This window comes from Poeciliopsis prolifica, unplaced genomic scaffold (genome assembly GCF_027474105.1).
Source record: "Poeciliopsis prolifica strain line A6 unplaced genomic scaffold, Auburn_PproV2 SCAFFOLD011, whole genome shotgun sequence".
NCBI classification, from domain to species: Eukaryota; Metazoa; Chordata; class Actinopteri; order Cyprinodontiformes; family Poeciliidae; genus Poeciliopsis; species Poeciliopsis prolifica.
The window spans coordinates 1,355,603-1,368,071 of NW_026562386.1; the positions used below are offsets into that span (position 1 = coordinate 1,355,603).

A 12,469-nucleotide genomic window follows, 5' to 3' on the forward strand; every position below is an offset into this window, starting at 1 on the left:
TTTTTTACCAAATTTATGTCTTATTGTGATTTTGCTTATTCAATCAATGATTTCGGCAAAACCAGATTCGTTCAGTATTATCCATAAATGACTACATGGCATTTCCGTGCAGAAACATGCAGTATTATATGTTCAGTTTGGCAGGACTTCCAATATTTCAACACTGCAGATTTGCTAAGTTATTTTTTCAGAACAAGGTGCTTTATTATTGTACTTCTCAAACAGACCCAGAGACAAAATGCTGTGGAATGCAAGTTCAAGCTAAATTTATTAACGCTTTTCATTTCAAGTTTAATTCCGATGTGAAAGAAAATATTTGTCTTCATTTGAAAAAATACTCTGAAGGTCAACTATTTTGTTGAACTGATTCTCGTTTCAACTACAGCCATCAACAATGCCGCAACAGTTCAATATTGTGTTATTTTGATAACCTACAGAAATTTCTTTTAAAAAGCCTGTTATCCCGATGAATAAAAGAAGCTTGACAATAAAAACAAAAGCTCACCCTGTTCTACTGAGCAGCTGAAATCAAGAGGAAGAAGGAAAGCGTTTCCCTTTCAGATCAACAGCAGCCGGTTCTTCAGCTCACGGACAAAAACTGCTTCTGGTCTCACATTTCTAAACACATCCGGACCCAACATTTCAACATCTAAATTATAGTTGTGAGTTTTTATCAAATGACAACGTCTCTAAAGAGTCTTAAAATCAAAACACCAAATTGCAACAGATATTACATACCATATGTATCAGCACACAGGAGTATGCAGTCATGAACCGGACAGTGGCGGAGTGATTGAAAAATGTGTCACTCTATGGTATTATGTTAAATCCTAATAAACACTGCACCCCCCTGTTTTTATCACAGTTAAACAGTTTGCATACATGGTTGATACCTACAAATCTCTTTATCTCATTTCAATGCTGCTGCCAATGGGCTACAGACATTAAAGGCAGATTGTTGCATAACCAATGTTTGAAATGTGATTATGACCAGATGTGCACTCCGATTGTATCTCAGGCAGAGGATTTTTTGATATCACACAAATGCATGTTTCCTTTTTTTTTTTTTTTTTTTTTTTTTCTTCTTTTTTATGTTATGCTTCACAAAACAACTAACACTATTGTCAAATTTCTGCCATCTGGCACAAAAAAAGCTTTTGGGGCCAAATTATGACACAAAAAAGTGTTCCCTACAGAAATCTTTTTTATTCTGGTGTGTGTATATTTTTAAAAAGGCTGCTGATTTTCTCTGGAGATTTTCAAAATCCACAAACCTGCACTTACACATCCGCACAGAGACATGAAAGCAGCGGAAAACATGGATGATTTTTTTTGTAAAATATTCCTGTTCTGTTGCCTTAGCACGAATCAATAACAAGCACATACGAGCTCCAAACCTTTAATAGACACTCATCCCCCCGGTTTCAGCTCTGCCAAGTATACACTTTTTCAGGGTGTTTTTCTTAACTGCTCTCTGAACTGCTGTTGTCCTATAAAAAGGCCAGCGAGACACTGTGGTCTTAGTAGGTGCAGAGAGGCTTATTAGATATGAATACAGTGAAATATAAAGGCAGAAACAGGACTGTAATTACACCTAATGGCTGGAAATGCTCCTGTTCAAGACATCTTGGTGTATGATGTCTGATTATGGGTGATCATTTTCTGCTTTTTGGCGAAAAAAGCGCAGCATCCAGGTACTGGGTGCCACAGATGATAGAGGTTCAGAACAATAGGCTATTGAAATGCATTGTCACAATCCAAGCGTAAATGTCAGAGGAGGAGGCTGGCAAGACAACCTGGACTTAGTTCATGCTTTCAATCGAAATTAGGGGCGGCTACTGAACTGGGAGTGATTCTGACATGAGCTGTACAACTTTAAAATTATACGACTTTGTATTTTGTGTTTTATAAACGCTTATGGAAAAAAACTACATACTTTTTATTTAGCTTAAAACCAGACAAGTGTTTATAAATAATACCAATTTATTCATTCACTTTGTATTTAACCTTCTTCGGAAAAAAATCTTAAAAAAAAAAAAGATTTCTTTGCATATTGTGTATTGAAGATTTATTCTAGTCTGTTGAAAATATGTATGAATACTTTAATAAAACAAGACAGAAAGCATTCTCCAGCTGCCAGTAATCAGATTTATCCGCAGCTGCCATCCTTTTTTTGTTTGTTTTATTCCAACAATGAAAGAAGGCACAAAACATCAATCACATAGAAATAAAAAAATCTTAAATCCTTTTCAGTGATACAGTAAGAAAAAAACTAACTCAAGAGGGAAGAAGAGAACGAGACATGTGAAAGTGTAAAATATTAGGATAAGACAGTTGTAGAGGTTGAACAAGACTTGATTTTTAAGGGAAATGCGTACATGACACACTATAATTGCTCCTAGAACTGATTTGAAATATCACTGGAATACTAATAGTCAAACCAATTACAAGGATTTAATGACTTTCCTTCAATTCCTGAGTCATTTTGAATGAAAAAACCCTGTGGATTTTTTTCTGCATGGGTGAGCAGAGTATCAGATAGTCAGATAGTATGACTAATAAATAAATAAATCTAACTACCAACAATACTAACACAGTGGTGAATGAGTATGTGTCTTAAATGACCTTTGTTACATGTACATGGACATTTAACCACTCCACCACTTTAATTTTTCTTTTGCATTCTTGAACTTTGCTGGTCTATGTTTTGTTCAAAGATTTTCAAAGCAGGAAATGTTTTCTTGCAAAAATGGCCCAATGATAAACAAATTCTACTGTAAGTGGCCGCCAAGATCTACAACATCTGAGAAGCAGAAAGATTTAATAAGAAAAATAACCATTTATTTTGTAGATAACAAGAGAGAAGAAATTTTATTTCTATTGGCACCTTTTGAGAGAGCATGTCAGTTAGAGCTAACTTTCTTTCAGTAAAATTTCTCAATTGTATTTTCAGGTTTTGATTGATCATCTTGCTTCTGGTTTGTGTTTCTTTTACCTGATGCCACATTTTACCTCCAGTTGGATTTAATACAATTTTTAAAATAACAATAAAAAAGAGTTTTATTTCTGAATACATGTTGACATGAAATAGTTTTGAATAACTCTAAGATACTCTGTTTCCAAAAGGAGACCTCTTTACCAAGGCTCTGCAGAGATCATTCACCTTCTGAGTTTTTTTATGAATATTATTGACAGCAGAATTTCAACCTGAACTAATCCTCAGAGTGAGACATTTCTTTAACCACTGAACCATGATGAGCAGCTAGGAAGTCATTATGCAAATGCAAATCAGGTCGGGATGTCAGTAGAAATTACCTCATTTAACCCTCATTGGATTATGATATACTTGGGTAAAAAAAAAAATTACATTTAATCACAGTGTTCTTCTGCTATTGAAAAAAAAAGTATTAATTCAGGCTTTTACAGACTTATATTGTGTGGTCTGTTGTTTCACTCTTTGAAATATCATTATGAGCTGCATTAACACCGAGCTCTTTATCCAACCACATAAATAAAACACACATGGAAAAAAAAACCATCTTGTGTAATCGTATCAAAAGATTTGGAATAGGTCTCCTAAAATATTCTTTTTGGCCCGTCACTGTAATATCTATTCTCCTTATTCACCCACTTGAATTAATAATCTTGAAAAATAATTTAATGGAAGGAAGGGTAGCCGTGCCACCCTCTCATCTATTGTTTTCATCGACGAGTCCCATTTTTCTTCTGCTGCATCCGTCCTTGTGGAAAGCCTCTTTTACTGATGTAAATCAGAGCACATCAGCAGGCTGAAAAAAGAAAGCCGGACTTCTTTCAGCTGATTCCAACATCAGGCTGCATCTGCGGCCACACAGGTTCATATACATGTTGAATTTTATAAGCAAGCTCCCATAGGAGATGTTAAAAAGATCTTTGAACAGAAAATGCAGAGATGATTATGATCTGATTTTCCTCAGGAATAAAAGAAAAGAAAATGCAAGTAATTAAAAGTCGCATTACATGGAGAAAGTTCACCTCTTTCTGATTTACAGATGACTTAAAAAGCGTTATTCCATGCAAGGTTTGATGATTAAAGTTCTTTAGAAAAACACTACATGAAACAGTTGAAATATGTTTCAATTAGTCGATGCAGTGGAAAAATATTCAGAGAATTTAGTATCATTTATCAGCTGTTTCTTTTTTATAATTTAGTATAGAAACATAATTGCATTGTTAGGAAAAGCTATATTTCATTCCTCTTTGAAAACTGATAAATGACAAGTATGTGGAATGCAATTAAAGTAATAATCCGTGACATTTTTGTCTAAATTGAGTTCCACGTCCTCATTTCAAGTCCGTTTACCAGAAATACGCTTTCTCCTTCTTTTAATAGCTTTTCTATACAACTATATACAGTACATAATGCACAGCAATTATTTGTCTTTCTGCCGACCTATATGGAGAAAATGATCAAAATTGAAATGATAACATCCCGGCACTAAAGCAACAATGCACAAGACTGAACAGCATTTTTCTGCCTTAATCGGCATGCTGCAAAGGCATGATTTGAGCAGGTTGATGGAATTTTTTTGCTTCAGGCGCACAGGAGAAATATGAAGGACTTTGGTTGTGTTGAAGGCTGTCATGTTTGTCCTTCTTGATTAGATTTTAAAAATGCAATTACAGCTATGTGTGTGACGTTCCCAGCACCAGCTGAATCCAGGAGACATGCTCAAAAACATAAAAAAAAAACACCCCCCCAAAAAAAACTTCTTCAAGGATCCCGAGCTGCATTTTTTTCACTTAATAAATTCACTTCAAAAAGGCGTCCAATGCTGAATTATGGAATTACAGAGCAGCTTGTGGAACCTGAAAAAAGAAAAACGGACTTGGCCTGTCACTAAAGATGAGCTTAATTCAATAAGCCTCCTGATTGAGGAAGAAACAGAAATCTTGGGGACGTGGAACCATAAAGTATCTACTCAATAGGAAAAAAAAAACAGTCTAACAGTTTTTCTTTTGAGTTCAAATTAGTATTTTTTATTAACCTTGTTTTGCCAAAATTGCCATTGAAATAAGAAAAAAAGACCTATCATGTTAAAAAGGAGGAGAAACCAAGAAATAAATGCAACATTGTGCAACAATTCTGCAATTTATTGGAGCTCGAAATATATGTCATAGTTTTATTCAATGGGCTTCTATTTTGCTTTAAGTAAACAATCTTAATCATTAGTATTATGTTGCCTTTTCTTTCAAATACCTGAAATAATTTTGATTTTCTTTCTTTCATAATATGTGATTTCATTTTACATGCAAAAGAAAATTTTGCATGGCAACAAAATGTTCTGTTGTTGCCATTTTGTCAACAAAAGAAAAAAAGCAAAAATTAGAAACTCATACAGTTCTTGTTGCAAATTCTCTTTGTTGAACATGAGCATGAGTGAACAGCTGTGTCTGGTAAAACCGTGTAAATAAATAAAATAAGAAAAAAAGAATCTCATGAGAAGGCTTTCAAATAATTTATTTCAAAACAATACAACATTTTCAAGAAATCTTCCCGCTCCTCTTGTAGAATGATGAATGAAATATGTAAAAATATTTGGCATAAAGTTATAAAAAAGGAGGGGATTAAAGGAAAGAAATGAACAATTTTTTATTGCAGTCAAGAAGAACACCCAACCATTTGGGTAAAACAGGAAAAATAATTAAAACATAAGTTAAGAGATCATCTTTCGCACTGTGCTCTCTGTTGTTTGGGATTTCTTCAATACAAAGACCACATTGCTGTTAAAGTGGTCATTAAAAGGATTAAAGATGAGAAGAATCAAACAATCTCATTTTTAACTTTTCTTTCTAGTAAGTAGCTTTAGCTTTGGCCTATTTGTGCAGCTTTTGCTACCATCAAAACAGCAGAAGCAGCAGCTGCACTCTTAAAGACAGCAAACACAGATCCACTTGTATGTCGGCAGGTTAAATGCAGCAGGCAGTTCTTGTTGCAGGCGCTGGATGATGTTCCTGTGTGGCGACACGAGAGCGAGAGGTTCTGTGCTGGTTCTTTTGTCCAGTTTGGTCATGTTTCCTCTAGTTTCTGTTTGTTCATATTCTGCATAGTAAAACCCAAAGTTTGCGCTCACTAAACAAACAGAATTGTGCTGAATTCAGAATGGAGAAGAATAGTGGAATGACATCTGTCTTTTGACTTTCAACTGAACATTTACATTGTTTGCTAACTCTGTCAGTGTTTTGTCTCTCCTGTGACTGATGAATTGTTTTTAAATGCAGGATGATTTGCGTGAAAGTGCAAAAATAATGACATTTTTATTTTTGGATTTATGACTATCCCGTTTTTCCAGTTTTTTCATCAACTTTCACAGCTTCTGTAATTTCAATGCAATTTTCAGACTCTGATTGCTCCTTTGCTTGAAGGTTAATCATAGTTACTGTGCGGCCTGTTTTCTCTTCTCCTCTACTCTTTATGCATTTAAAGAAAAAGTCATTTATTGAACAAGAAAAAAGAGATGGACGAGTTGTGAGAGGTCAGTAAACAGATTAGACTGCAGAGGTAAACACAACAAAGCAAACCTCTCTCTGCTGGACATTTAGCAAAACATAAAAACAAAGCATTTGTTTCTGTGAAAATTAATCTACTTTTTTTATTTTATGATGCTTAAACAACTTCTGTTGTTCATCAAACACCTGTTTAGCATTTTTGATGACGCATGTCAGGCGAATAATACAAATATTAGATTTATAACAAATATCTACAGATAAAAAAACCCTCATAATAAACACGTTCTAAATTACTTATCATCAACATGGCAGAATATTAGAATATAATTTTCTAATAATTCTGTTTTCATTGTGTGTTTGCATGCTTGTGTGTGCGTGTGTGAATGTGTGTGTCGTTGCAATACTCATGTCAACGAAACCGTCAAAAAAGTTAAACGTTTTAAGGGATGAGAAGTCCAGAAATTTATTTAACTCTCTGATTTCTCTGAAAGAATTTGTGTGACATTTTATTTGCACATTTTTCTTTAATAAATCTAAATTTAGTTTTTGCATTCATCTCCCCCTTCCTTCTGGTACCCCTAAATTAAATTAATGTTGATAATCAGGGACTGTATTGAGTCTCTGATTTTGTAACAATCCCTGCTGCTTGCATGGAGTGACATCAGACAGGCCATTATATAAGTTTTTAGCTTTACAGCAACCTGCCACACTGAGCATGACGAATACAGCAATTGTGAAGAACCAACAACAACTTTAAAGTCGCTGCTGATATCCACATGTTCAGGTGGGATAGTCTTGAGACTGGGCAATAATTTATCTTGTAACTTCAAACTTAGGTATTTTTGGAGAAGCTTTTATGGAAAGAAAACTAATAAGTTAAATCCAAAGTTTGCGACTGCAAACGTGAAGCTGGTCACTGATTGGTTGGAGGATGAATGAAGTTATCAACAAGAATCCTGAAAGAAAACCTTTCACAGGCTGCAAATGACTTGAAGGTTCAGAAACATACAGTCAGAGATACATAGTCTAAATGAAACATGTGAAAATCGCTTCACATATAAATCCAAGTAGCAGAACTCCAAAATTACTGTTCACAGATACTCACTCCCCTTTGAATGGAACTGAAGCAGACAAAGAAGGACGGACAATCAACAGCTGTAATCCAAAACGTCTGCAGCTGTAATGAAAGGTGGTTCTTCAAACCATTGCCTCGGATGGAGCAGTGAATAAAAATTCTAGCCATAATTTTCTTTAGAAAAACTATGTTTTATCTTTCTTTCATTTCAGAAATATGTGCTTTTTCTGGTCAAGAAAATCCCACAAAAAATGCACTGAAATTTGTAGTTATGTCACAAAATGTGAAAAATCTCAAGAGGTGTGAATACTCTTTTTCAGGGCTCTTTATTTGTACATCTTTATAACAATTGTAAGCACAGATGGCTTTTTTCATTTCAAATATTTTTACTTTCACAAAACGAATCATCGTGGGCAGGAGAACATTGTTGCTCAAACAACAAATCAGCATCGTGACAAACTGCCTCTGCACAGGTAGAAAATATGGTGGGGTGTGTTGGAAATTAAAATGAAATGTGACATTAAGAAACAATTTAGACACAAAATGTTTTGCTTTAGCACATAATCAGCATCAGTTCCAATTTTGTGACTAGAACAAAGGAAATGTGTAAAAATGTGTCTAAAAATGTGTCTTTTAATCATCTGATTATTATAGAATCAGATGCCAGAATTATTATTAATATTATTATTTTATTATTCTATATTTAAACATACATTTCTAATGAAACATTTCTTTCTGGTTCAAAACTGTCTCCTGTGCTCAGACTTTTAAATTCAGGGGAAGCGTTGTGCTTCAGACTGATCTCAAGAGGTAAATCCAAAGGCTTTAATTTACTTTTCAAAATATTTTTATTTTGTAGTGAAATAAAAGGAGAAACTATTATTTAGAAAAATATCTTTAAAAAATTCGAATGATTATTTTTATGGAATAAAATACTTCAAGCAGTTTTGATAAGCTCAATTAAGATTAATTTCCTTTGCAACAATTTTGTTTTTATGATAACAATTATTACTGCTATAACTTTTGTTTTTGATAAATTGACAATCTGTTGATCTGATATCAAAGTTGTGAAGATAGCGCCGTTTTGATTTTTAATTAGGCAGCACAGCGCCCCCTTCTGGTATTGAATTAAGCAGGATTTCCTGTAGACCAGTGAATGATTTTTGATGTTTTATGTATGTCCTCATTGATCTATGTCCTAAAAAAGAAAATAAAAATGAGCTGATAGATAGATCCAATTTAGAAGAATTTCTTTTTCTTGTTGCGGAAAAATTGGATAAACAAAATTCTCACTCATATAGCAAATCATCTCTTTTCAAAGTCAAGGACTTTTTTTTCTACGAACAATGCAAAAGTGTCTTTATATGCTGTGGAAAGTGTGAAGGTTCAACCCCAGGGGCTTTCTGTGCATTTCTGAACAGTGTTCAAAACATAAGTGGATTTTTATTTTAAGTTGGGTTTTTTTTTGTTGTTGTTTTGTTTTTTAGAAAAAGAGACAAAAACTTAGAATACTATAGCTTTTATTATTATCCAGTTTTTACTTTTCTCATTGATACAGCTTCTCTAACTACACAATGTCCTTATTTTTATGCTCATTATGTTCAGAGTTTTGGATAAATTTGACAGACCAAGTGACCGGAAGCGAGGAAACTGGGGAGCAGCCGATTTCTGACATTGATTTGGGGTTTTTTTAATTGATGGATGAAGAATTGTTCATTTTGGTCAAGGAAAAAATATATAACAGCATAAGCTGTTAAATATAATGTTATATGATAAAAGAGCCACCATATGACGTACAACACTAGATCAAAGCAGCCCAACAAACACATCCATACAATGATGATGAGCACATGAACAAATTACTTACAGACAGTTTAACATTGCTATAGAACCAAGTTATCAGCAATGAGAAATAATGAAGGTGTAACTTGAAGTCCTGGGCGCTACAAGATGCACATCTCTTCTTCGGCAGCTTCTAAATGTAGGAGGCAAAAAATGTAAACACAACTCAACAGAGAATATTCACTGTTTAATGTTTTTGTTTTATTTTGTAAAATAAATATATACAGAAAGAATTGTATTTTTTTAGAAAGTCTTATTAAAGCATAAAAAAGTAATTTTATGAACTTTCACTCTTCTTCAGAGTGAAAATCTGTGTCAATTACATTGCAGCTTTTAGAACTAAATGGTCAATTATTAATTGAGGTCTTCCAAAGATGGATATTTATGTTTATAAATCGCTATATATGACAACCACTAGATATAGATAAGTTATTTAAATAACTGAGGGAAAATTATGTCATTAATTTATTGTTTTACCATTTGGTGATTTTGCCCTAAATCATCAAGTCAGTGTGAAGAACAAAGATTCTTGACTTGTAATGAGTTGAACATTTTGATTTTTAAAACAAATGCAATAGAAAATATTGTTGTTTCTGTAATATTCAAGACAGTTGGCAAACAGCAAAGGAGTATGTAGTCACAAACATTGCTAGGGGGGTTTGCCACTGATTTAAAGAGAAACAAAACCATCAAAACAAAAGTTTAGGGTTAGTGAGGAACACCTCAGTTTCCAAATTTTACATTCTGACTTAAATTTTGGTATCAGTTTTTGGAGGATAATTGCAAACAATTAAATTGGTCGTCAGCACTAAGCAGCCAACATAGGCCTTTTGTTTACATTGTTGCATAATTAGAAACTTCTCAAAGTGAAGAGAATGGGGGAAAATAATTAAGAACTCCAAGTAGGCAGTGTTACTTGGAAGTGGACAGTAATTATAAAAGGTGTGAGAAACTCTGTTTTAGAACAAGTCACACCTTGTGAGTGTCAACGTCTCAAGTCATGCTAAGTTAGCATAAGCAGCTTCCTCAGACAAATCAAGGACTGATAAGACACTGGAAACACAGAAGCCACACATCAGACATGATTTTAGATAAACCAAGCTTCACAGTTTGTCACTCACATTAGACACTGCGACAATGAAGCGTTCACAGCACAAACCGTGTGGTCATGCAGGGAATCACCTTCAAAATGTAATTTCTCCTAACCATCCGTGTGCTTCAAATGCTTCATTAAAGTCGTCAGCTGGGTGATAAAAGGAGAGAAACAGGAGCTGAAACACTGGCATCGAAATAAGGACAACAGTAAAACACCTGAATGCACACAAGAATTTAATGTTCATGCAAACATGATGTCGACTTTCACAATGAGCCAATACAGACACGCACAGATTCATTTGCGATAAAGATGTATAAATTATATTTCATACAAGTCCAGTTTTGTCTTCTTGCAAAAGTTATTTGGGATGTTGAAACACTGACGTTTTCCTCTTGAACAGTAAACAAGACATTCAGTTGCAGATTCAAAATATAAAGCTCATCGCGAAACACAAAGTTTTACCACGCTGTAAACACTTTACAAGATGCATTGCATTGCAGCAATCACTTTCAAATAAATCTCTACATGTGAAACTAAATCTAAAGTGCCCTGTGAGCATCATTAGATTGCGTACTTTTATAGCAAGCAGCGGGTTGGTTCCAGTCAGAGAGGTTCGCAGTTGATCATTCAACAACACGCTTTGAAAAAAAATGGCAAACACATTCAAACACTTTACAGCATGCATTCAGATTAGAGTAAATCTGACCATAATAAATATATGGGGGTGTTAAAAATGGTAATCAAAAATAAAATGACATAAAAAAAGGTGAAAAACTTGAGGTTGAATGTCAGTTGTCTGGCTGCCATCTTCTGAAGCACCAGTAGATGGCAGTAAGATAAAGCAAAACACTCCCCAACGTTAAGAACAGTGGTAGACTCTTTGGCGATATTCATGAGAAACTAAAATGAATGAAAACAATTCATAAGATCAAACAGAGAATTACCACAGTGTCAGTAAGACGCAGCTCTGCCAGCATCTCCAAATAATACATTTATTAAGAATAAAGCTGTGATACATTTATTAAGAATAAAGCTGTGATGGCTGCCAACACGAAAGCAGACTGTTTATCCAAGGTGACAGTTTATCGCTACGTGGACAAAACGATTCTCCAAAATAAAGTGCATAGAGTTCATGAGTCATATCTCTAACCACAACACTCGTAGGATTTCAGAAACAGCCATTGACTAGGGCAAATCTACAGTAACGTTGATTAGACTAAATCAGTTTAGTGACTACAATCTACTGATTCTGATTTCAAACCACTTATTGCATTTGCTCGCCTCATAACTGATCAGTTTTCTCTTCTTTGGCTGATGTACAGACACATCCAATGCTTTTACAAATGAGTAAACATCAAAATCCTGCTTCCATGCATGTAGAAGTAATGATAGCAATTCAATCAGTGTGCACCTGGTCCACTAATTTAGTGGTAAGATGGAGAAATGTTCAACATTAAAACAGTTCTTTGCCCATTGAGAAACTAGATGAGCCTGTGCCCGATCTGCTCTTGCAGCCAAAGCAGTACAGGTTGCAAGGTGCTCGGCTCATCGGGAACGGTCTCAGTGTGCATCTGCAGCAGAACCTCTTGTAAAACAAATAACAGGGGTAAGCTCATGCTCAGTAGCTCATACAGTAACGTGTAGTCATGGGCGTTATCTCTCAGGTGGCTGGCGAGGGCCTGTGCTGCGCCGCGAGCGCGATGAGACAGATACCAGGGGGCGTTGCAGACAGCGCGCGTCACACTCAGCGACCAGTTCAGCTTTTTCTTTATGAACGAAGTGCAGGTACCTGCCTGGAGAGCAGGCAGGCTCTCCAGCTCTGCTGAACTGCTGGACTGGGAGCTCTCTGCGTCTGCAGCAATTCGATCCCGAGCTCGATTCCGATTCTGAGCGAGGACGACGTACAGAGATGTTGGGTCATTTTACCGTGCGATTGTTAAAAAGATTTAATAAAAATCGATTGATGT

At 35.0% G+C, this 12,469-nt stretch overlaps 1 protein-coding gene across 6 annotated transcripts in view; it reads right to left on the bottom strand.

Moving 5' to 3' along the window:
* Nucleotides 1-5,572: 5,572 nt before the first annotated feature.
* The window catches only part of mical2a (microtubule associated monooxygenase, calponin and LIM domain containing 2a), a 37,106-nt gene continuing 30,209 nt past the window's right edge, over nucleotides 5,573-12,469 (bottom strand). For 3 of the 6 annotated variants that reach the window (XM_055036708.1, XM_055036711.1, XM_055036714.1), the window contains one exon: nucleotides 11,521-12,388. In XM_055036708.1, the coding sequence (XP_054892683.1) occupies nucleotides 11,984-12,388 (405 nt within the window). In that variant the 3' untranslated portion in view covers nucleotides 11,521-11,983. Of the gene's footprint in view, nucleotides 5,995-7,874; nucleotides 9,540-10,588; nucleotides 10,650-11,520; nucleotides 12,389-12,469 lie in introns of those variants that run through there. The other 3 variants (XR_008606416.1, XM_055036713.1, XM_055036712.1) reach the window with 3 other exon arrangements.